Genomic DNA, 24,592 nt, shown 5'->3' with positions numbered 1-24,592 from the left:
AGAAGACCCAGTTTGGTCCTTCAGACAGCTCAATATGATGCTGTAATTGTGCTCATTTTACACCACACAGCTAGTTGGTGGCAGAAGCAGGACTCAGCTGAATAAAGTCTACACTCTAGTGTGTCATCAAAGACCCAGCCCAGCCCTGTCCCTGCCAGTGTGTGGCTAGGTTCTCACACCTGGGGAGTGAGTCTGCGGGTGAGGCTTGCCCGTTAGGCTGGTTTAAAAGACACTGTCCTCTACTACTTTCTCGGCTCCCTCCTGGGTCTGACCCTGTGGCTGCTCCTCTGTCCACGTAGGAGGGGCTTACGAGGAGCAACACGGTTGGTTGGAAGGAGGAGCTTGGAGCTGTTCATAGAGCACTTCATGTAGGAATAAGAAAGCATCCGTTGGGGCTTCCCTGGTGGCGCAGTGGTTGAGAGTCCGCCTGCCTTATGCTGGGGTTGCGGGTTCGTGCCCCGGTCCGAAGATCCGAAGATCCCACGTGCCGCGGAGCGGCTAGGCCCGTGAGCCATGGCCGCTGAGCCTGCGCGTCTGGAGCCTGTGCTCCGCAACGGGAGAGGCCACAACAGTGAGAGGCCCGCGTACCCCAAAAAAAAAAAAAAAAAAAAAAAAAAAAAAGCATCCATTAATACCACTGGACTGACTACTGGTGACCCATGGGTTTTTTGTGTTTTTTTTTAAGATTTTTTTCATGTGGACTATTTTTAAAGGGACTATTTTTAAAGTCTTTATTGAATTTGTTACAATATTGCTTCTCTTTCAGGTTTTGGTATTTTGGCCGCTAGGCATGTGGGATCTTAGCTCCCCAACCAGGGATGGAACCTCACCCCTGCATTGGGAGGCAAAGTCTTAACCACTGGACCACCAGGGAAGTCCACCCCATGGGGTTTTGAACAGCCTGACCCTTGTAACCTTAACAACTGCCCTGTGGACATAGCACCTTTAATCGGAGAATTTCCCTGGGGAAGCAGTCCCCCTCCTTTCCCCTATCCCTCTGTTGGTCTCCCTCTTCATCTTTAGACACTCACCCACCCACTCTCATGCCCAGAGGTTTTATACTGGGCTGAACTGGGTCCACAGATGTGTTTTCCCACATTTAAAAATAATAATTTCCCATAAAAACCTGGACATTTCAGTCTCTTGATGAAAGGGAGCTTTAGCCCTGGGGCTGTGTAGACCTGCCTTCCTACACAGCCCCAGTGGCCACCCCCTTGACCTTGGGCATGTGATAACAGTTTGAGTCAGCCTTCTGGCTGGTGGTGCCAGTCATTAAGTGTCTGCTTCTTGCATTGAGAATACTGGCCTGACCCTACAGGCACCTGTGACTTCAGCCCCTAGCCAAGCCACCTCAGAAAGCTGGCCGTCTCTTGAGCACCCCGTATCCTTGCCCACCTCCCTGCCTTGCCTTTGCTGTGCTCCCTGCCAACCGTGCCCTTCTTTCATGTCACTTTCACACTGTAGATTACAGTGAGTAACGTCACCTGCAGTCTTAATTCCTCCCACGCGGTGGAATCCTGTGGCCTCTCAGGCATGGTGCTGTATCACAGGTACTGGGCTCCACGCCTTTCTCCTTCTCTGTGGGTAGAGACCCATTCTTGTTCCTTTGCATGCCCAACACTTGGCCCAAGGACTGGCACAGGGAGATGCCCATGAGTGTTTGCTGGGTTGACATTGTAACCAGGAAAGAGATGAATCCATTTGTTCCTTAGTGAATTGCTGGCTGGTCTCCATTAAGCAGAGAAAAAGCCCTTGTAGACAAGCCTCCAGGCCAAGTTCCAGAGACCTCAGCTGGTTTCTCTTTCCCTGGTGGACAAGTATGGTTCCTCCAGACTCTGTCCTTTGCAGCAATTCAATGCAGTCCTAATAATATACTCTAGCCTAGCTACCTTTACTATACCCCAGAGCCTCTAGTTTTATTTTGTTCTTCCTCAGCTTTTCAGTTGGCATTCTTATGCTCCCCCATTCCCTATCCCAGTAAAGCCACTGTCACTCCTACCTCCCGACTTATTTTGGAGTCCGATGCTATTATACCTTGACCACCCTTAGCTGATGGATTCTCCAGACACAGCCCCTGACTTATGTCCTTAGGGGATAGGAAAGTTACAGGTGAATGCAGCACCTGGCAGGAAGTTGGAATATCACAGATGTCTAGTCACCAACCACAGGTCCTCTGCACGGACTACAACACTTTTCTAAACTCTAAGTGAACTTGCAATGCATTGTGTGTGTGTGTGTTTCCACTGTAGAGGGTCCCAAACTAATTAGATACATTGTATGAACCGACATAAAATCACAGAAGGTTAGAGCTGGAAGGGACTTGACAGATCTAGTCCAGGATCCCATTTGGGGAATGCTGATATATCTCAGAACACTGAGGATCCTGTAGAGAGGTCATAAGTTTAGAAGCCTGCAGGGACCAGGCAGGTAATATAATGGCGGCAGTGGCCAGGGTTTATTTCATTATGCTGATTTGCGTGGGGCCTTTTCAACACCTAAATACACTTTGCATATCTGGGAATTTCCTAAAGAAATATGTTGTCTACTAATTTTTTTAAATTAATTAATTTATTTTTGGCTGTGTTGGATCTTCGTTGTTCGGTGCGGGCTTTCTCTAGTTGCGACGAGCAGGGGCTACTCTTCATTGCGTTGCACGGGCTTCTCATTGTGGTGGCTTCTCTTGTTGCAGAGCACAGGCTCTAGGGCGCATGGGCTTCAGTAGTTGCAGCATGCAGGCTCAGTAGTGATGGTGCACGGGCTTAGTTGCTCCGTGGCATGTGGGGTCTTCCCGGACCAGGGATCGAACCCGTGTCCCCTGCATTGGCAGGCGGATTCTTAACCACTGTGCCACCAGGGAAGTCCCTCTACTAATTTCTTGAAGCACGTGTCTTCCTCCATCTCTCTGTCATCTATACAATAGAGATAATAAATGTATTCACCTCCTAGGGTTGTTGTGAGAATTAAATACATTGGTAGCTGCCAAGCCCTTAGATCAGGGGTTGGCACATGAGAAGTACACGTGTTAAGTACTTTTGATAATGATGTTGATTCACTCTTGCTGGAGACGTGGACACATGAACCTTCACTTGCATCTTTACTGTAGGGAAAAACCTCAGACCTGCCGATAACGGCAACTTGGACTTGACCTCTGTGATAGGGAGGCAACCGGGGAACAGGGAGGGATGGGAGGGCACCATGCCATCTGGTGGGCATTGCCCTCAGCTCCTGACAATGGCTGCCAGACAGGAACGCAGGTCCTGTGTTGACAGATTTTTCAGTTTTTCAAAAGAATCCAGAACTCAGGATTTTTAAATGTGACATCATCTCCCAAGCTTTAAATGTTGGCTGGGAGAAAAAAAAAAATCTTTCTTAACAGTTTGGAGACCAGACAAATGTATATGGGCTGGGTTCAGCCAGCGAGTGACTTTGGATGTAGTCTGATCACTGTCATTTATCAGATGTGGAGGCCGAGGCACGGGGTGTAGTTAAGAGCCCCCGATGGGCAGCCCAAGAGCAGGTGAACAAGGCTCAGATCGCTTTCAGTCCGGCACCCCTACCCATACCACAAAGCCTTTCTCGTAATGAGCCTGCACAGCAGAAGTTCTGTCTCCTGCCTCCACTGGGATGGAGATTTCATTTTAAGCCTGCAGAGTGGAACTATGAAAACCAGGGCCAAGAATTTAGACTCTGCTCCCTCTCTTCATGTTGATGCTCACCTGAGCCTTCCTCACCCTGGAAAGGAGTGGAAGGAGCCGAGCTCATGGAGTTAGTCAAAAGGGCTTCGAGGGGCTTCCCTGGTGGCGCAGTGGTTGAGAGTCCGCCTGCCGATGCAGGGGATGCGGGTTCATGCCCCGGTTCGGGGAGATCCCACATGCCGCAGAGCGGCTGGGCGCGTGAGCCATGGCCGCTGAGCCTGCGCGTCCGGAGCCTGTGCTCCGCAACAGGAGAGGCCACAGCAGTGAGAGGCCCGCGTACCGCAAACGAAAAAAAAAAAAAAGGGCTTCGATTTCTGGCGACTCCTCTTCCCAGCCACGTGATCCCGGCTGGGGGAGGGGCGTTAGTTACTTCATCTCAGTACCTGGACTCTTAAATTGTAAAACGGAGATTAATAGAGTGTAACTGGGAAGAGCTAAATCGGACTCCATGTTGATGTTTCTTTGACTTTAACCTTTGCTTTTCATTGCTTTTGTTATAATCATACACAATGGCCTGACTCAGGGAACTCTGCCCCTCTGCCTGAATGTTGAACTAAAGTGCCTTTGTTCAGCTCACAGGGAGACAATCTGACACTGCCCACCTGTGAATGGCTGAAATTAACACGTCCCCTCACCAAAGCTGGCCATTCCAGGAGATGTTTTGCAAGACTGATGGCCCTTTTTACCTTACTTCCTCACTACCTCTCCCTATTATGCCTTTTTACTTTACTTCCCTCTCTGATTCTATAAAATAAACTGGCATCCAGACCCCATAAGATGGTTATTTTGAGACATTAGTCTGTCATTTTCTTGGTCTGCTGGCTTTCCTTATAAAGTCATACCCCTTGCCTCAACACCTCGTGTCCAACTTATTGGCCTGTTGTGCGGCGAGCAGAGCGAGCTTGGACTCGGTAACGGTAGGACCTTCCCATAGGGCTGCTCTGAGAACCAAGTGAATTCATCTATCTAAAGCCCTTAGAATGGTGCCCAGCACTTAATAGGCTCTCAGTAACAATTAACTATCAGAGGAACAAATGCATCTTCTTCCTTAGGATCCCGGGGCTCTCATGAACCAGTCTCATGTTTTCCAAGCTTGTTTGGCTGATCATTTTTTGGAGGGGGATGAAAATACTCAAAAGATACTTGAATTTGGATATACACACACATACACATATTTCCACAAATGCGGTCAGTGTCCTCACTTGTGTTCTATGGGGAGCTGGGATGTGGGAGGAGAAGGCTGGGTGGGGTTTGGAGTGGGAGTGCGTTTGGGAACTTTTATGATGGATACAGAGGTAGATCAAAGTCCATTTTAGCCTGGGAAGCATGTCATCACGTAGACCACTGATTAGATTACAGATGTGTGGCATTTACTTATCTTCACTCTTTCAAATGAAAAAAATCAATATTTTCCAATTATCTCCAATGGTGTATTTTTTTTAAACTTAATTTCTTTTTGGCTATGTTGGGTCTTCGTTGCTGTGCGCTCCAATGGTGTATTAAACTTACTTTGTCATAGTTCATTTCACCATCCCAGAAAGAGCAGGGGGAAAGGGTCAGGAAAGCACATTGCAAGAGAAGATGAAGTCATTACAGCAGTTCATAATCATGCCTCCTGCCCTTCCAGCATTGTCCATTCAGAAATTTGGTCATTCACTCATTCATCAATTTCAGAAATGTCTACAGACGCCTACTCCATTTCAGGCACCGTTCCAGGTGTGGGAAATTCAGTGATAAAAAAGCCAGACAAGCAGCCTCTGATTTCACAAAGCTGATATCTAGTGAGGCAGGCAGACTACATCAGCAAATAAAGATCAGATAAGTGCTATGCAGAAGATTAAAGTAGGGAGGATTGGGGGCTAGTCCACTCTGAGCAAGTGGGTCCCTTTAAGCTGAGATCTGATTGATGAGAAGGAGCCAGCATGAGAAGACCTAGAGGGATGAGGACAAAGGCCCGGAGGCAGGAATGGATCCTGAGTCCAAGGAGCAGAAGAAAGACTGGGGGCTGCAGAGGTGTGAATGTGAGGGAGGGAAAAGGGAAATGTACAAAGTGAAATACACCAGTGGATGGTCAGCCAGGCAGGTGTCATCACTTGGACTTACGGCCTTATTTTTCGATGGCTGCAGTGGGAAAAGCCAGCAATAGTGGAGGGTGGAGACCTACCAGGTGGCTATTGGAAAGATGACAGGGCACACAAAGGGGTGACAGAGAGGAAGGAGCAGATTCAGGATATGTTTGGGCAGCAGAGTTCAGCGGAACTCCCTCAGATCCACAAACAGCTGTTTCTGTGGAAGGAAACTGCTAAGTACCTACTATGTGCAGGGCAGTGTTCTAAGTGTTTCTCTTGTACTATCTTAACCCTAAAAATGGAATTGGAACTCTTAGGATTCCCAAACAGGTAATTAGTGGCAGAGCGAGACAGGCTGACCCAGAGCCTAGCCTCTCAGCCACCGCACAGCATCGTCCCCAGGCTCTCATCTGATTATGAAGCTGGCTGAAGAATGCACGGCTAAGCATTTCTAAACCAAGCAAATGCGCGGAACGGTGTGCAGGTTATAAATAACCATTTCTAGCTGCCAGCTGCTGTTTAGGTTTGGAAAGGAAAAGAGAGTCTTAGCATGACTTGTTTATCTCAGGTAATTTGGCAGTAAACTGGGCCCTGGGAATTTGAGTTGTACAGAAAATGCAAAGGAAGAGTGACAGGGATATTGTTTCGGGCTTTCAGAAGACAGGATGTAACTTAAAGGCCCAGAACCAGCCTGGAGGTGCACATGGAGTATTTGAAGAGAAAAATGTGTCTCAGAGCCAGTGTTTGTTTACTTGGCTCCCAAACAGTCATGCTTTTTGTCTAATAGATTCTGTTCTAATGATGATATTTCCTTAAAGAGGTCTCCCTTCCCCCTCCCCAAAAAGGGTCCATGGCATTGAGATAAGGAAATAACCGGAGGAGTGGGAGATTTTCCCATCTTCTGCCTAGTTGTCTACTAGGTTGGAAACTAGAGGCCTCTTTTGTTGGGCCTGTCCAGAGCTCTAAAAAAATTTTAATTACTTGTCAACATTTAAAAGATTAGAAGCTTTCTCATACAACTGGACTTCTCTGGAAAAATCTCACCCAACAAAACTGAGCCCACATTCCTGCCTGGAAACCTACGGCTGGAGACAAATAGTGCTTCCTCTTTAGGCTGGGCAGGTGCTTGCCAGACTGCCCTGTCCCCACCCTGCCACACGTGTCTCTGCAGAGGCTGTAGGTTCAGGAGGCTGGGATGGGGCTGAAGGTGGGTGTGGTGTGGCGTAGAAAGGCCAGTGGGCCTGGAGCTCTGGCACTCCTGGAGGTGAAGAAGGTGTGCAGGCAGGCGGGCCACAGGATGCAGTGAACACGGGATTAGCAGCTAGCTGATGGCTTCTTAACCCCAGTTCTTTCTCTTCATTGCTCTGTGACCTTGGGCAAGTTACTCTGCTCCTCTGAGCCTCCCTCCGGCTTTGTTGTTGCATATGCTAGTGAGGGAATCCCAAGAACTATCACCTGGGGAGGAACCTGACCATGCCCGGTAAACACTAGGAAACCACGAGTTCCAGACAAGCCATCTGGACAGGTCTCAATCTTCCTTTCCTTTTTTTTCTTTTTCTCTTTTTCCTTTCTCATCTTGTCTAGACGTTTCATAAAAAAAAAACTTAGCCCTCAAGTAAACGAGCAGGTCACCACCAGCCTACTGGCTTAGCTCAGAAACTGTTGTTTCAATGTCCAGAAACCATATTTTGTCATCATTTCATTCTTAACTCTCACACATTACAGACTGATCTCTTAAAAGAAGGCAGCTTGTTCTCCGAAAATACTGTGTCCTTTCGAGCATGCTTCGGGGTCCGAGGTCCATGGCGGCTACCTTGTCTCCCTCCGCAGACCACACCCTTGGACCTTAGGTGGGAGTGTCCACAGCGTTTCTCACTATATTTAAAAAAAATCTGAACTAGCCCTTTTGGACATTTAATGTTTTTTTTTTTTTTTTTTTGCGGTACACGGGCCTCTCACTGCCGCGGCCTCTCCCGTTGCAGGGCACAGGCTCCGGACGCGCAGGCCCAGCGGCCACGGCTCCGGCGCCCAGCCGCTCCGCGCGGCATGTGGGATCTTCCTGGACCGGGGCACGAACCCATGTTCCCTGCATCGGCAGGCGGACTCTCAACCACTGAGCCACCAGGGAAGCCCCACATTTAATGTTTTAAGTTTATTTTAGTTTCTTGAGTAGGAAGAAGTTCCAACTAAATCATTCAAAAATAAAAACAATAGAAAAAGTTTACATTGAAAAGTCGCTCTTGGGCATGTGCCTTCCAGGTGGTTCTTTGTACAAACAGAACCAATACGAGCATATATTCTTTTCTTTATATATAAGTTCATTTGTACCTTTTTTTTTAGAGAAATCTGTTTTTATAGGTGTTTTTTGTTTTTAAAAAAATTTATTTTATTTATTTTTGATTGCATCTGGTCTTTGTTGCTGCGTGCAGGCTTTCTCTAGTTGCAGCAGGTGGGGGCTACTCTTTGTTGTGGCACGGGCTTCTCACTGCGGTGGCTTCTCTTGTTGCAGAGCACGGGCTGTAGGTGCATGGGCTCCGTAGTTGCGGCTCACAGGCTCTAGAGCGCAGGCTCAGTAGTTGCGGCGCATGGGCTTAGTTGTTCTGCGGCATGTGGGATCTTCCACGGACCAGGGATCGAACCCATGACCCCTGCATTGGCAGACGGATTCTTAACCACTGCACCACCAGGGAAGTCCCAGGAGCATATATTCTTATTTTCCCTCTTTCATAGAGAAAAAATTGCATACTACGTCAACTGTCTCCCCCTTGAGTTCATTTAACATATGGTCATATTACCAGCTTGCCATTCTTTCACCCAGTATTCCATTTCCATTGTGTGGATCCACCATATTTATTCAGCCAGTCCCCACTGTGATAGACTTATAGGTCACTTCTAATATTTTCCATTGCAAATTATGATGCAGTGAATACCTTGTGCATGCATTTGTTTCCTATTTGTGGAGCTATTTCTTCCCGGTAGATCCCTAGAAGTGATATTGCTAGCTTAAAGGGATACTGCCAAAAGCCTTTTTGAAGATATTGCCAAGATCCCCTCCACAGAGCCTGTACCATTTTATATTTCTCCCAGCAGTGCTCGAAAATGCCTGCTTCCCAGATCTTGCCAACAGTACATTGTCAAACCTCTGGAATTTTGCCAATCCAATGGGTAAGATTAAGTGGCATCTCTGGGATATTTGCCATTTGCATTAAATTACATAGATATATAAAATGAGAACAGGGTGAGCCCTTATATTTGGACTGCAGGAGAAATAAGCTCGTTTTAGTAACCTAGTAGAAGCACCATCACCCCAGTTGGGAGAAACAAGTTCTTCATTTAAAACTCCTTTTCGATGGGGAGGTCCCTGCATGGTCTTGGATTTCCGCTGAGTTGCCTTTATTCTCCAAAGCCCAGCCCTGCTTGCCAAGGCTGAGCGTTGTACCTGAGTGGATGGGCGTGAGTGTCTAATGCCAACCTGCCTTTCCACATCTGGCACTTAATGGCAGTTTTCTGGCTAATGGGGAACTCCATCTTCCTTGACCCTTGGGGAATCATTTTGTTCTAATCCCCTTATTAATTACTCTAGGAGTCCAAAGTACATTAAAAAGCTGCATCACAGAAAGAAATCCTTAAGTCAGACTCCCTCTCTAGCACATGCTAGCCTTCTCAGACTTGTCTTTAACCTGACGGAGGGGCAGTGTAGTCTAGTGGTTAGGAGTGCAGGCTCTGGAGCCAAACTACCCCGATTCAAATCCAGGCTCCTATACTCGCTAGCTGTGTGATATTAGGCAAGTTTCCTAACCTCTTTGGGTCTCCGTGCCCACCTTGGACAAGTGGGATAATAATAGTACCTATTTCATAAAGTAGCTATAAAGAGTACATGAGGGGCTTCCCTGGTGGCGCAGTGGTTAAGAATCTGCCTGCCAGTGCAAGGGACACGGGTTCGAGCCCTGGCCCGGGAAGGTCCCACATGCCGCGGAGCAGCTAAGCCCGTGCGCCACAAATACTGAGCCTGTGCTCAAGAGCCCGCAAGCCACAACTACTGGGCCCACGTGCCACAACTACTGAAGCCTGCGTGCCTAGAGCCCATGCTCGGCAACAAGAGAAGCCACGACAATGAGAAGCCCGCGCACCGCAACGAAGAGTAGCCCCCTCTCGCCGTAACTAGAGAAAGCCCGTGTGCAGCAACGAAGACCCAACGCAGCCAAAAAAATGAAATAATTAATTAATTAATTAATTAAAAAAAAAGAGTACATGAGTTGGTTCATGTACTTAGCTTGGAGCTCAGCGCCTGGCACATGAGAAACCCTGACTAAGGTGAGCTCATGTGGTAATGATGATGATGATAGTGACGCTGGTGATAGTGATGCTGGCGCTGGTGCTGGTGCTGGTGATGATGGCCATTGGGAGCACACTGAGCCTGACCACCTACAAGCTACCCTTCTCTGGCCTTGAGTAAGCAGCTCAATCACTCACCCTCAGTTTGTTTCTCATTTCTTCATTGGCTTGTTCTAATGGGAATAGCTCTGTCCACCTGAAACAAGAGTCAGCAAACTACAGCCTGGGCACCATATCTGGCTTGCTGCCTGTTTTTGTGAATAAAGTTTTATTGGAACACAGCCATTTGTTTACATATTGTCTATGGCTGTTTTCACGCTCCAGTGGCAGAGTTGAGTAGTTGCACCAGAGACCTTATAACCTCATGACTTGATGGTCTATAAACTAAAAAAATATCTACTCTCTGGGCCTTTACAGAAAAAGTGTATTGACCCCTGATCTAAAGGAGAGTCTGTGAGGATGCAGGAGATGAAGCCTGTGCATAGAACCTGGACCATAGCAGGTGTCTGGTACAGTGGAGCTATATCAACTAAGGGTTTAAGCTTCAGGAGCTCAGTGCCTGGTTCTTGCCACCATCCCCGCCCCCGCCCTCTCCTCCTACCCCAAGATGAGAAACAGAGGGAATAATTACAATATCAATAGCTTAATTAGAAATACCATAAAATTATATTTTGCATGTGTATTTTACCATGTACCATGCATTTCCAAATGCACCAGATATTACACATGCACATTAGTCAACAACAGTGGATATAAAATCTGTGTCCTGGAGGCTGTACTTTACAGGAGGTTTAAGGCTCTTTTTCAAGGGGAATTTTTTTTTTTTTCCCCCAAGGGGAATTTTGACACTGATTTTCCCGTGCCTGAGGACTTCAGAAGCTAACATCCAAGGAAGACACAACTTCCCTCTAAATGGTAGTGATGAATATTATTATCTGCATCCAAAGGAAAGTAAAACGAAAGTGTCAGAATCTTCTAACCACTGAAAATTAATCCTAAGTGCAGATAAAATCTCTCTGAAATCCTAAGTGGGAGACCGGTATTATATTTACGACAATTCCATGCAGTCCCTTTTTCTTTTCCCCAGGCACACATCTGTTTTCTAAAGTGAGGTGTACACGTGGTATTTACATGTGGCCTTATTTATTGTTTCCTGGCTGAAGCTGGCAGGTCACCTTGCAAAATGCAGAGGAACACCCCCTTAATTTTGCAAGCAGCATATATTGATATTAATGTCACCTTCTTACCCCTCCCTAAGTCGCTGTGAGGATAAAATGAGATCTAGGTAGGAAGCTAGCTACTCAGAGAAGCTAAGTGCAGTAGACAGGCACAGTGTAACCTGGTCGCTTCTGTCCTTGGGGAGAAGGAGTCGTCTCCATGTCGAGCTACCTGGAGGAGAGAGGGGCTCGGTGGGGCGAGGACAGAGGCATTCGATAACAAATGTGCATAATTAGAGTGAATTATCTTCATTGGAAAATAAGCAAATTATTTTCCAATTTAATGAATAAAGGAGCTTCTAATTAACTCCAGTAGAGAGATTTGCTTGCAAATTTCAGTGGTTAAGCTCTCTGTTCTTTGTATTAATATTTTCTTCTTATGGCTCACCTGAATCCTTTTTTTTTTTTTACTGTTCTTTATTAGTATAAAAGAACTTTAGAGATGGAAAGCAAACCCAGAGGTGATTCAGTCTAATCCTCATTTTAAAAAAATAGGAAGAAAATATGGCCCATAGAGAACCTGTTGGATCTCGTGAGTTATCTAAGATCTCATAACTGGTCAGCGATCCACTGGACTGGATCCCCAGGCATGAGTCTGACCAGAACAGGAAGGGCCTCAGCCGGACCCTGGGGTCTGCCGTGTTCACCCCCGAACTAGCACTGTTTCCCTCCCGCTCCCTACCCTTGCTCTGCTGACATCTTACTTGCCTCAACACTGCTTTTGCTGCTAGAGCACCCTGGCCTGTCAGCACAGCATTCCTGCCCTCCAGTCTGCTCTGCGCCCTTCCAGCTCCAGACCCACCTCCCAGCTCCTGGCTCTGCATTGCGTGGCCTACTACCTGGTATGTCATCCTCTCTGGTCGACCTTAGGGCCTACCCTGAGGCCTTGACTGACAGCCAGAGCAGGTGTGGATGAGGGTTTGGGGGAGCTGTCCACCCAAGCTCCTGCCCTAGAGCATCAGGGATCAGGAGGTCACGATAAGATTGACAACAACCCGGATCACCTGATCCCTAAATCCTGGGCTTTTTTTTTTTTTTTTTAGTTAATAAACTTTATTTTATGGAGCAGATTTAGGTTCATAGCGAAATTGAGTGGAAAGTACAGAGAGTTCTCATATATGCCCTGTCCACCTATGTAAATCCTCCCCCACTATCGACATCCCCCGTCACAGTGGTATCTTTTCCGGGGTTCTTTTTCATCTTTAAACCCTAGCTTCTTTGTCTTAAGGCAAAAAAAAAGAGGCAACAGACACACACACACAGAGAACCTAATCTAAGTGGGTGTCTGTGGAACACAAAGGCAAGCGTGCAGTCGGTTTCAGATCTGTTCATTCTGTCTTGGCATTCTGTGTTAGTCTGTCCCCAAGGCCAGTGGCTGGTGGCTGCTCACACATGGAGGTAGCCCTGCTCTGGCCCTCTATCCTCTCTCTCAGAATCAATTTCAGTGTTAGGGGCTGGGATTCTGATTGGCTGCAACTGGGTCAAGTGCCCATACCCAGTGCAGCATATGAAGTTCAGGGTATGGGGTCATGTACAGTCATGGCTGCCACAGGACCCCACTGTGGTGATGGGGAGGAAGAAAAGAGAGAAGGGAGAAGTCTAGGGTGTCATTATGAGCTGAGCAGATACCCCCAAAGATGTCTACCATACCATGATACTGTACATCCCGGGGTCTCCTATGAACAGCTGCCTCTTTTCTACATCCTCTTATGTATTGGCCCCAAGTTTGGCCAGTGCCAGAAGTTCATCTTTGGACCTTTGCTCTTTCCCTTATTCTCACATTTTTGGAAAGAGCATCATCCCTTGACCTGAGCTTTATCACTATCTGTGAGCCCCTCTGCAAGTGACCGCATCCAAAGACAAGCGTCTTTCCTCTCAGATTCGCTCCCCATCTCTCGCCTCTCTATAAGTCATCACTAAGCCTTTTTGTTGCTGCCTTCAGAGTGCTCCTGGCTAATGGGACATATGGTTGTGGTACTCTAGAAAATAGCCACCTGAGAGTGAAGCTGGACAATTTGGGAGACACACTGGCAACGTGCAGTGAGGCTCGCATCTTATGTTTTAAAACCAAGGCGATCCATTAATTTCCCACCAAGGATTCCTTTTATAATGGACACTTCCATTGAAGTTGTAAAAACTGCACTTGGAACAGCATACTTAAACATTCTGATGTCCATCTGTGAAATGTATGCATAACTTCAATATTAGTTTTCCAGTTTTCCGAGAAAAGCCACAATTCTCTCTGAAATTGCCCCATTATGTGAAATGCAGGTGATTACTGCTAATTCACATCTGCACCAGCACCTATGTGGCGAGTTTGGGGGTCTGGTGCAGTGTATTGGCACACACTCATCAAAGGTTATGTGTATGTGCACAGTGGAAGGCATTTTATATAACTCCAATTTAATAAAAATGTAATCCGACTGGGAAAAACTAGTCTGTCAGCCCTTGCAGAGTGCAGATAATGTTCCAGATTAAAGAGTGGAGGCTTTGTTCATTATAGTCAAGTAATATGAGTGTGTGAATTACCATTTCATTGCCGTTGGTCTATTTCAAGAGTATGCCATTTTCCCATTATCATAATAGGCTACACTTTCTTAAAATCACTTGATTGTGATTGGTCCCATCTATTAGGTTTGCAAATAAAAAGCTTTTGTGGTGATAAACTAGCTGTTTTAAAACAGCCTTAATCTCTGTTTCTGTTTTTGAACAGCTACAAATCAGACTCTGAAGAAGGCTGAGAGAAGCCGGTCCTGCTCTCGGGAGAAAAAGGAGGTAAATGAGTCGCTGGGGAGGGCAGGTGGGAGGCAACTCTATTTAAAGAGACCTGAGGGAGTGGGCTGGTGATTAAGTATCCCTGGATCTCCTATTCTTTTCTCTCATTCTCAACTGGAGTTATCAACCCAGTGTCACTTATAGTAATAATCTCTTACCGAATGTATCAGTTAGCTTTGGCTGTGTAACAAGTCACCCAGATTTTAGTGACTCAAAACAACCACAGATTTAGTTCATGATTCTGAGGGTCAGCCATCTGGGCTCAGCTTCCCCAGGCAGTTCTGCTGATGGGCCAGGCTCTGCTGACCTCAGCTGGGCTCACTTATGCATCTGCAGTTAACAGAGGTGTTGCCCTGGGGCTGCCTGAACATCAGTTAGGGTGCTTTAGTTCTCCTCCGATGTTCTCCCATCCTCCATCAAGCCAGCCAGGTTTGTTCACATGGGGGCTCGGGTTCAAGAGCATGAGATTGGAAGACGCAGGAACTCCTGAGCTCTAGGCTTAGCACTGGCATGGTGTCACTTCTGCCACTTTCTGTTCTTTAAAGCAAATCACAAGGTCAATGCAGGTTCAAGGGGTGGGGGAATAGGCCTTACCTCTTAATGGGAAGAGCTACAAAATATTGAAATATACCACATTCTTGAAATTTACCATTCTTGAAATTTTTGAAATTTACTGCACTGAGCCCACCTGCGCTGTGCTGGGCACCAGGGCCAGGACTAAGGGATGGATGAGAGACAGTCCTTGACTCAGGGTGTGCACAGCGTAGTTGGAAGGGATGTGCAATGAGATCATTACAATACAGTGTGAGAGTGCCAGTACAGGGAGAGAGGGACAAAGAGTGGGATTTCAATACGGAAAAAGGGTCACCTGCCTCTGCCAGTAGTATCAAGAAAGGCTTTGCAGAAAAGCGGATGTAAAGACCAACTCTTGAGGGTGAGTAGTTTTCCAGACCAAGTAAATAGCATGGTCAAAGGCAGAGAGATGGGACTTCCCTGGTTGCACAGTGGTTAAGAATCCGCCTGCCAATGCAGGGGACATGGGTTCGAGCCCTGGTCCATGAAGATCCCACATGCCATGGAGCAACTAAGCCTCTGCACCACAACTACTGAGCCTGCGCTCTAGACGCGAGCCACAACTACTGAGCCCGTGTGCCACAACTACTGAAGCCTGCGCGCCTAGAGCCCGTGCTCCACAACAAGAGAAGCCACCACAATGAGAAGCCCATGCACCGCAACAAAGAGTAGCCCCCGCTCGCCGCGACTAGAGAAAGCCTGCGCACAGCAACGGAGACCCAACTCAGCCAAAAATAAATAAATAAATGCATTTAAAAAATAAGTATACAAAGGCAGAGATATATGAATAAGGAAAGCTGCAAGATCATTGAGCCTGAGGTGGGAAGTGGCAGTTAGGACCCATGAATTACTGAAGGGCCCTTCAATCAAGACCCAAGCTTGTGGGAGTTTACATTTGAGTCTTACTTAGCGGCTGATGGGAGCAGGAGTGTGAAGGCTTCTTGCTCATCATCAATATCAACCAATCCTGAAATTCATCGACACTTAAGTACTCACACTCTTGACTGTAAACTGACCTGATTCCAAAGACAAAAGGGAATTTCTCTGGCTCAGCTGGGTCCAGCGGCTCAAAAATGGCCACTAGACTTGATTCTTCTGTCTGCAACTCATGGCTCTGCTTCCTCGGTGTTGGCCTCACCCCAGACAGCTCTGAGGAGGCAGGTCAGGGTTGGCTTGCAAAGGGCCTTGTGTGCTTTGCTGTGACTTTCATCCTGTCTCCTGTTGCCTCCTTTCTCAGCTGTAGCCAGAAGAGCCAGTGTGGCTTTCCTCCTTCTTGAATCGACCTGCCTGGGATGAGGGCTGGGAGATAACTTAGGAACTTGGATGCTGCCGCAAAGACCTCCATGTCAGCCCCAGTGGACACTCTAGAAGCTGAACCAGGGTGGGTTTTCCCACTCCTTTCTGGTGGAGGCGTTTTTCTGGAGGCAGGAGCAGGTGTCCTTGTCTCCACAAAGTCCTTCCAGAAACCTCAGGGTGGAGGAGCCACGATGGGAGTGAGCGCAGACCTGCAGGCACCAGGTCTCCCTCGATTAAGTAACCAAGAGTGAGGGACTTCCCTCGCAGTGCAGTAGTTAAGAATCTGCCTGCCAGTGCAGGGGACATGGGTTCAATCCTTGATCCGGGAAGATCCCACATGCTGCGGAGCATCTAAGCCTGTACTCCACAACTACTGAGCCTGCACTCTAGGGCGTGCATGCCACACTACTGAGCCCGCATGCTGCAACTACTGAAGCCCATGTGCCTAGAGCCCGTGCTCCGCAACAAGAGAAGCCATCCCAATGCGAAGCCCGTGCACCACAACGAAGAGTAGCCCCTGCTCGCTGCAACTAGAGGAAGACCGCCCGTAGCAACGAAGACCCAATGTAGCCAAAAATAAATAAAAATTAAAAATAAATTAAATTTATTTTTTAAAAAAAGTAACCAAGAGTGGGGACCAGTCCCCCTAGGCCAGGAATGAATTGTTTAAACCTGAGGCCTTTGGTTGCAGAATGACAGCATCCGATTTATCCACATTAAGAAATTCTCTGGAAACATGACAGAGCAGGGCAGCCGGTAACTAGCAGAGATACTTTTTCCCTCCCCTCCTCTCTCTCCTTGGCAACAGGACTCCCCTAATTGCCGCTTTCCCGGCTACTCCCATCATTCCAGTCACCCGAGAGCATTTCAGATCACTCTTCTGAAAAATGCTTGAATGAGGAAAAAGGGAGAGTGGGGTTGTTTATCACAACATCTGAGTTTAACCCTGAAAGATGTTTAAAATGGTTTCACGCCCTCTGAAAAAGAGAGTGCTTTCTTAACAAGGCTTTCGTTTGGTTAGAAAAACAAGAGAAAGAAACTAATAGCAAGCTGCCAGGATGCTCATCCTGATATATTATAACATGCCTGTCCACCCACCTCCTCCTTCCACATCCTTCCCCACCGCCCCCCCTCCGTCGTCTTTGAAATCTGCACTTCCTGATCCTCTGTGCTTACACAGGATGCCAGGTATAGAGGCAGCTTTGTCCTTGCGAAAGGCAAGGAAAAGACAAGCTGGTTAGAACAGGCAGACAAGGACACTCATCATGTTCCTTCGGAGGTAGGGTATACGGGCCAGCTCACACCTTGGCAGGTGGATGTGCAGTTTCCATCCTGGGTGGGGATTGGGTACCATCCTGCATGGTCATGGGCCAGCACAGCAAAGGGAGGATGGGAAGTTCTCGGTGAGCCTGCCAGGCCACATTCAGCCCAAAGATGTGTTTTCTTTGGCCCATACCCTACTACAGTTTTTAAAAATTAGGAGCTGCATTCAAAAATTAGGAGATTTCACATTAAAATGCTGACTTCTGGCTTCTCTGGAAAAATGGAGAATGACAACACTGAGTCCTTCCTTATTCCTATAAGGAATATTCCTGTAACAGTGGGCAATGGCTTCTGATGAGAACATGTCCCCCTTTTGATGGGACCCTCCCTGTCCCCCCCGACCCCCCACCCACTCAACAGCAAGCAGGTATCAGCACCCACATGATGCCAGGCCCTGTGCTGGGTGCTTGATGTCAACAGTTCACAAATGTTGCAGCACGTTAGAATCACCGGGGAGCTATTAAATACCCCCATGTCCAGGCCTCTTTCCAAACCAGTTAAATCAGAATGTCTGGGGGTGTGACCCGGGCATCAGAATTCTTTAATCTTCCCAAGTGCTTCCGATGTGCAGCCACGGATGAGAAGCAGCGTTTTACGGGTTATTAAGTAACCCCTGGTTCTCGGTGCTTCCCCACGCACCGCACGCCTGCCCTGCTCCAAGGATGCTTCGGTTCTCAAGCCCCGTCACAGACACAGACAGGCACAGATCATAGCAGAGAATGAGGAGACCCAGGTAAAGCCCCAGCGGGTGCTGGAGGAGAGAGAGAAGACTTCCTGGAAGAGGCGGCTTTAACCGAGGTTTTGGAAGGGTTACAGTCATTTCTGAAAAAATGTACCTTTGATGGTTGGCTTGAAGTCGGTATATACTTTTGAAGTAGCTGGTAAAAGTATTCTCCACTTCTTCTCTAGCAAGAGATTATATAGTGTTTCTGGCCCTTGGTCATGAATTATTAATGGTTTTGAAATCGTGGTCACTGTAGTTTACTCAAAAATCATTAGAAAGTAAATTTATTATACAGTGTTAAAAAAGAAAAAAACCAGGAAACCGCAGTGGAGGAAGAAATCTTTATTCATCATCCCCCCCCCCCACTAGGGTCCACACTGATGGCCATGGCACCTTGGGGCTCACAGACATGGCGCTGGGGACATGTTCTGCTACCGCACAGAGGCATGGAGGCCCCAGGCAACTCTGTGAATTAGTGCCCACAATGGGCTTCTGTCTCAAATCCTTGTCCGGTGACCTTGGCTGAGTCTCTTGACCCCTCACACCGGATTTGATAATTCCCACCTTGGAGACTCAGTATACAGAGTCAGGGCAGTAATAAAGTGCCTAGCATAGCACATAGTAAACATTCCGTAAGTGTTGGTTGCTACATAATTGTAATCATTCCTTAGAGTGTCTAGAATTTAACAGAGAGACAAGTCGCGGCCTTGGAAGGAAAAGGCAGCACAATTTCACTTAGTACTGAAGGGGTCTCCCTTGCTCCAGCTGGACTTTAGGCTCATTCCAGCCGTCTAGGCTCCTGGCTGTGCGCCCCTAGTCAAGCGAGCCCCAGGCAGGCTAGCTCTGGGGCCCCCACTGTAAACCACTTTGAAGGCCTTCTGTGATCATGGACTGCCTCCTTGTGCAGCTGATTGGAGATTCTGCAAAATGCTTCTGACGGCACACTCCTCTGTTGAGCTCACTTTGTAAAGGACTGAAAAAGTCATTTAACTCAACCACCTAGAAAATGTTAAGCCTTCCCTTTGCACGCACGCATAAGTGTGCACACGTGCACGTGCACACATACGAACACTTCCTGCTATTAAGCAGAGCCTTGTGGTGCAAGGACTAGAGATGCCTTTCATCTTGCCAAGCAAAGGAGGAGACTGGGTTCTCAGGGGAACACAGCAAAGGAGGGAAGCCAGGATCCAGGGTGCCTCCAGGGATGGGGCTATCCCAACAACCTCTCCGTGTGCCACCACGGACACGCCTCTGCTCCCCTCTGGTCCCTCCCTGTACCTCATTGTCGTCTTTATGCTCCTCTCTCCCTGCTGTTCCTTCTTTCAGCTCAGAGGCCACAGAGAGAGTCTAATCAACCTGGCTAATCGATGCTAAAGGGCATTGAGGGGGTACAGTACTCAACATTAGCTCCCCGGTTGCCCTCCCAAGAGACAACCATTGAAATCAATTTCTTGTGTCCTTCCAGAAATATTCTATCTATCCCCTCTGCCCTTACCCCTACCTCCTGCCTTTGAACACAATGATAGCATGCAATACACATTGTTCTGGATTTTTCTTTTCACTTAACAACATGTCTTAGAAAACATTCTATAGTACAAATCTCATCCATTCTTTTTTTTTTTTTAATTTATTTGGCTGCGCCGGGTCTTAGTTGCGGCAGACAGGATCTTTAGTTGCGGCATGGGGGATCTAGTTCCCCAACCAAGGATTGAACCCGGGCCCCCTGCATTGGGAGTGTGGAATCTTAACTGCTGTACCGCTAGGGAAGTCCCTCATCCATTCTTTTTTATGGCTGCCTAGTACTCCACTGTGAATCCACAGAAACACAATCCTTTATATGAAATCTTTGGGACCAAATGTATTTCATTTTTTTAGAATTTAGAAAGTAATACCATCCCAGTATGGCCTGGGTCAGCACTCTATAATCAAATATGTTAATATATCTGTAGGAAAATAAGAATATTCATACTGTGTGGGGTAAATCAAGACTTTAAATTTCATGTCAGTTCAGATCTGGTTTTGCTTCTAAAAAAATGACATATAAAGGATCGTGGGCCTGTCCATAAATACACGAGTTATGACGGTTAATGACTAATCTAGGCTATCAATAGTCTTCTGCTACTCTAAGAGTACTGGAAAGAATATTCTAGAGCAGGCATCTCGGTACACTTGTGCAGGAATAGCCAAAAGTTAATTCTTGCAAATAGAATTAAGGGATCACAGGGGATATGCTTTTTAGATGAGTGTTTGTTTTTGTTTTGCGGTATGCGGACCTCTCACTGTTGCGGCCCCTCCCGTTGCGGAGCACAGGCTCCAGACGCGCAGGCTCAGCGGCCATGTCTCACGGGCCCAGCCGCTCCGCGGCACGTGGGATCTTCCCGGACCGGGGCACGAACCCGTGTCCCCTACATCGGCAGGCGGACTCTCAACCACTGCGCCACCAGGGAAGCCCTAGATGAGTGTTTCTGATTTGTTTTGTAGCAGTGCACGAGGTGGGCAGAGTTTTTTGTTCCAAGACACCTGGTAGCATTCTGGCCAGATTCAAGTGTGGCTACCGTTGGCGGAGGCACCCACACTCAGTGGCCTCTGCTGTAGTTCCCCAGCCCGCTTTCCTCAGCAGGGAGTGGGAGCAGGGCATTGTCCTGAGAAGGACTTGGGGACGTGTCCAGCACCTCGATTTCTGAATGCCATCTCTCACGGGCCCTCAACTCCAAGCACCTGTCTTGGCCAATTGCAGGAGGCCAGTGGGACTGGTGACTCTTCTTGTAAACTTCAGACGCCACTAGCCTGGAGATCCTCCCCTTTCCTCATTTCAGTTCTCAGTGTTCTTGCAGCTTCAGTCTCCTGGGGGAATCAGGAGCTGCACCTTGCATATTTACAGATCTCCACTGCTTTGTTTAAAATGTTAAAAAAAAAAATTTTTTTTAAGGAAGGGAGAAAAAAAAAGACAATGTAAGCTGATGGTGCTGCATTACAAGAGCCTGTCTGATGTGACAGCTGACATTCCAAATCTGCACTTTTTCTGGAAAAAGTTCACATTTCTGGGCAGAGGAGAACTAAATCCATTTTACATCCAACTCCCAAATGTGTTCCCAGTTGCGAAGTTACCGTTGTCAGTTTTTTTGCTTCTTGTGCTCTTGGTCTCCATTGCTTTGAGACCTTGGACAAGTGGGGGCCCTGGTGACATGAACAGCTTCTGATTTCTGCAGGGTAGGGCAGTCACATGGCAGGGTTTGAAGCATCATAGCCAAGTGAGCCCTGGAACCAAACAGCCTGGATTCCTAGGCTCGTGCCATCACTCGGGCAAGATACCTAACCTGTCTGTGACTTGACTTCCTCTTCTAAAGAGTAGGGATAATATAGGGAATCCTCGGTGGCTCAGTGGTTAAAAATCCACCTGCCAATGCAGGGGGCACAGGTTCAAGCCCTGGTCCAGGAAGATCCCACATGCCGCGGAGTGACTAAGCCCGTGCGCCACAACTACTGAAGCCCGCACGCCGAGAGCCCGGGCTCCACAAGAGAAGCCACCGCAATGAAAAGTCCGTGCACTGCAGTGAAGAGTAGCCCCCGGTTGCCACAACTAGAGAAAGCCTGCACACAACAAGGAAGACCCAACACAGCCAAAAATAAATAAATAAATAATAAAATAAAAATTAGAAAAAAAGAGTAGGGATAATATAGAAGCTGCAGCCTAGGGGTGAGGTAAGGATTCAGTGAGCTGATGCGTGTAAAGTACTTTGAACAGTGCCTGGCACTTACTAGGAACTCGATAAGTGTTGAGTATTATAATTTAGTACTGGTATTATAATAAGTATTATATTGACGGCAAAATGGCTCGTTAATCCCTTCCGAGTCGGAAGTGGATGAGAACTCTTTCTTAAAAAAAAGCAGGACACGGATTGGGCCATTGTTCCTCAGCCCTTCGGTGTGACGGAACAGCACATAATCCCTCCTGTGAGAATTACCTTGCCCTTGAATCACCACCTACCCCCAGACCCCTGCAATCAGGCTGGGAGCTGCAGGAAGCGTGTATACAGATGCCGTGCCTGTAACCCAAGTTAAACAGCAAGGCCAAGACTTGAGCTTCGAAAAGCAAAGAGAATCAATTTCTGATAAAATGCCAGGGAGGAGATTGACATGTCTAAAACCTTCCTGGTATCAGCTGAGCTTCCAGCAGAAGATTAAACTCGGGGAAAAAAACCCATCAGAGAGCTGCAATTTGTGACCAGAAGGAGATAATGTTGACAGCTTCTTCTTCCTGAGTCGGTTTTGGATAAGCATTGTGCCCTTCACCAGAGCATCATCAAAGTTTCCTATATCCTCAGATCTTAGGCATGAAATTGCCCTGAGTCTCCCTTCACCTCTCCACCGCCCCCCCAAATCACTTTATAGAATACAGAATATGATTAGAAAAAAGAATGATACTATCTGAAGGAAGAAGTTTCCTGCAAATTACTGATGAAAGGTATGTGTCCAGGGTGAAAATGCGCCCGTAGAATCGTTCCTCAGTCTGGGGACACCTCTGGAGGAGCAGAACGAGGGCTGTAAGAGTGCCAGGGCACCTGGGCTCCAGTCCTGAGTCACCGTGGCTGACGGTAGGCACACTCACTCTCCCCGCTCTGGGCCTCCGTTTCCTCTGTGACTACTCTGGGTCTGATAAGAGCCAATGGTCCTGTGAACTTCAACTTCATTAGGATTCACAAGCTGTGTCTCTTAGGCTCTGTTCAAGTGATAGAAGCCTTCCTCAAACCAGCGTCAGCAAAACAGGGAATCCTTTTTTGCCTCACCTAGCTGTAAAGTTCAGGGGTGGACCACGTCAGGAATGGCTGGATCCAGGCGCTCCGGCTCAGTCCTTCTGACCCTGCCTTCTTCCAAGACGTGGCCATTCTGCAGCTTCTGGTCCTGCTCAGTGTAAACTGGCCACTGGCAGCTCCAGGCCGACTGCATAGAGGCTGGATAGCTCACGGGTGCAGGGGTGCAGTGGGGAGAACCACACAGGCACTGGAGCCAGATAGCCTGGGGTCGAATCCTGACTCATCACTGACCTAAGTGCTTATCTGCCTCTGAGCCTTGGTTTCTTCATATGTAGAATGGGGATGAGAGCAACACCTACCTCTGCTGGTTGTCAGGGATACTCTGAATGGTGCCTGACATGTAGTAAGTGAGTGCGTGACAGAGGCTTCTTCCTCTTCTCTTACTTTTTTCCTGGCATTATTACAATTCTCTCAGCAATTTCAGCAAAAGAGAGTCCGCACGTTAAGCACATGGTAAGGAAGGGGTGTTTTCCCAAAGTACCATCAAGATCCAGTTACCAGAAGAAATGGGAAAGGCTGGTGGGCAGGCAAAGCCCAGCCACTGTCCATCACCTGGCCACTGTGTAGTGGGTGTGGTAAAGCGGACAAATAGCGCAATTGTTAAGAATTGCTTTCAGGCTTCCCTAGTGGCGCAGTGGTTAAGAATCCGCCTGCCAATGCAGGGGACACGGGTTCAAGCCCTGGTCCGGGAAGATCCCACGTGCCGCGGAGCAACTAAGCCCGTGCGCCACAACTGCTGAGCCCACGCTCTAGAGTCCGTGAGCCACAACTACTGAACCTGTGTGCCACAGCTACTGAAGCCCGTGGGCCTAGAGCCCGTGCTCCGCAACAAGGGAAGCCACTGCAATGAGAAGTCCGCGCACCGCAGCAAAGAGTAGCCCCTGCTCGCCGCAACTAGAGAAAGCCTGCGCACAGCAACGAAGACCCATTGCAGCCAAAAATAAATAAATAAAATAAATAAATTTATTTAAAAAATAAAGAATTGCTTTCACGTCCATGCTCACAGTACTCGGTGAGGTAAGCGATAGTATCCTCATCTCGCATGTGAGGAATGTCGGCTCAGGGCAAGGAGGCCACCTGCCCCAGTTAACACAGCAAGCACTGGGCCCAGCTGATCCCGCACGTTCTGTGCACGTGGCAAAATGGAGGCAGGTGGGGGAGCTTAGGCACGTTTCTTCACCCTTCCCAGACTCAGTTTCTTTAGCTGTAAAATGGGCATTATCAGTCCTTCCTCCTCAGGTGCCTGAGGGCTCAGTGAGGTTGAGGGAGATAAACACGGGACACCCAGCCCCTCTCAGGACGCCCCTGCCTCTCCCCTCTCCTCCCCACGGACCCTGCTGCCGGCTCAGAGCTAGACTGGGGGACCCCAGGCTCCTGGGACCATAGAGCTGGGCGGGTGAATGGGAGGCCAGGGCAGTGACTGCCAGATAAATGGAAGCCTCGGTTTCCTCACCTGATGGGCTGAGATAGTCTGACACTGACTTCCAGCTAAACGCTGTTAATGATGGCTAGATTCCCATTAGAGGCCAATGAAGAGATTATGTGCCCCTCCCCGCCCCCCACTACGTATTTCAAAACAAAAACTGAAATAGGTGTAGGAAAATTCAACAAAGTTCTCCATTTCTTTTCCCAGGATGACTACTTTGATGCCCTTTTATGGTTTTTTGGTTTTGGTTTTTTTTTGGCTGCGTTGGGTCTTCGTTGCTGCGCGCGGGCTTTCTCTAGCTGCGGTGAGGGGGGGGCTACTCTTCATTGAGGTGCGCGGGCTTCT

At 47.9% G+C, this 24,592-nt stretch overlaps 1 protein-coding gene across 1 annotated transcript in view; it reads left to right on the top strand.

Annotated features, from left to right (window-relative positions):
• The window catches only part of KATNIP (katanin interacting protein), a 201,408-nt gene that overhangs the window by 6,051 nt on the left and 170,765 nt on the right, over positions 1–24,592 (top strand). Inside the window, exon 2 of the mRNA XM_033841133.2 lies at positions 14,030–14,091. Within this exon, the coding sequence (XP_033697024.1) occupies positions 14,030–14,091 (62 nt within the window). The remainder of the gene's footprint in view (positions 1–14,029; positions 14,092–24,592) is intronic.

The sequence above is a fragment of the Tursiops truncatus genome, chromosome 15 (genome assembly GCF_011762595.2).
Source record: "Tursiops truncatus isolate mTurTru1 chromosome 15, mTurTru1.mat.Y, whole genome shotgun sequence".
Classification (NCBI taxonomy): domain Eukaryota; kingdom Metazoa; phylum Chordata; class Mammalia; order Artiodactyla; family Delphinidae; genus Tursiops; species Tursiops truncatus.
This window is presented reverse-complemented; position numbering and strand designations above follow the sequence as displayed.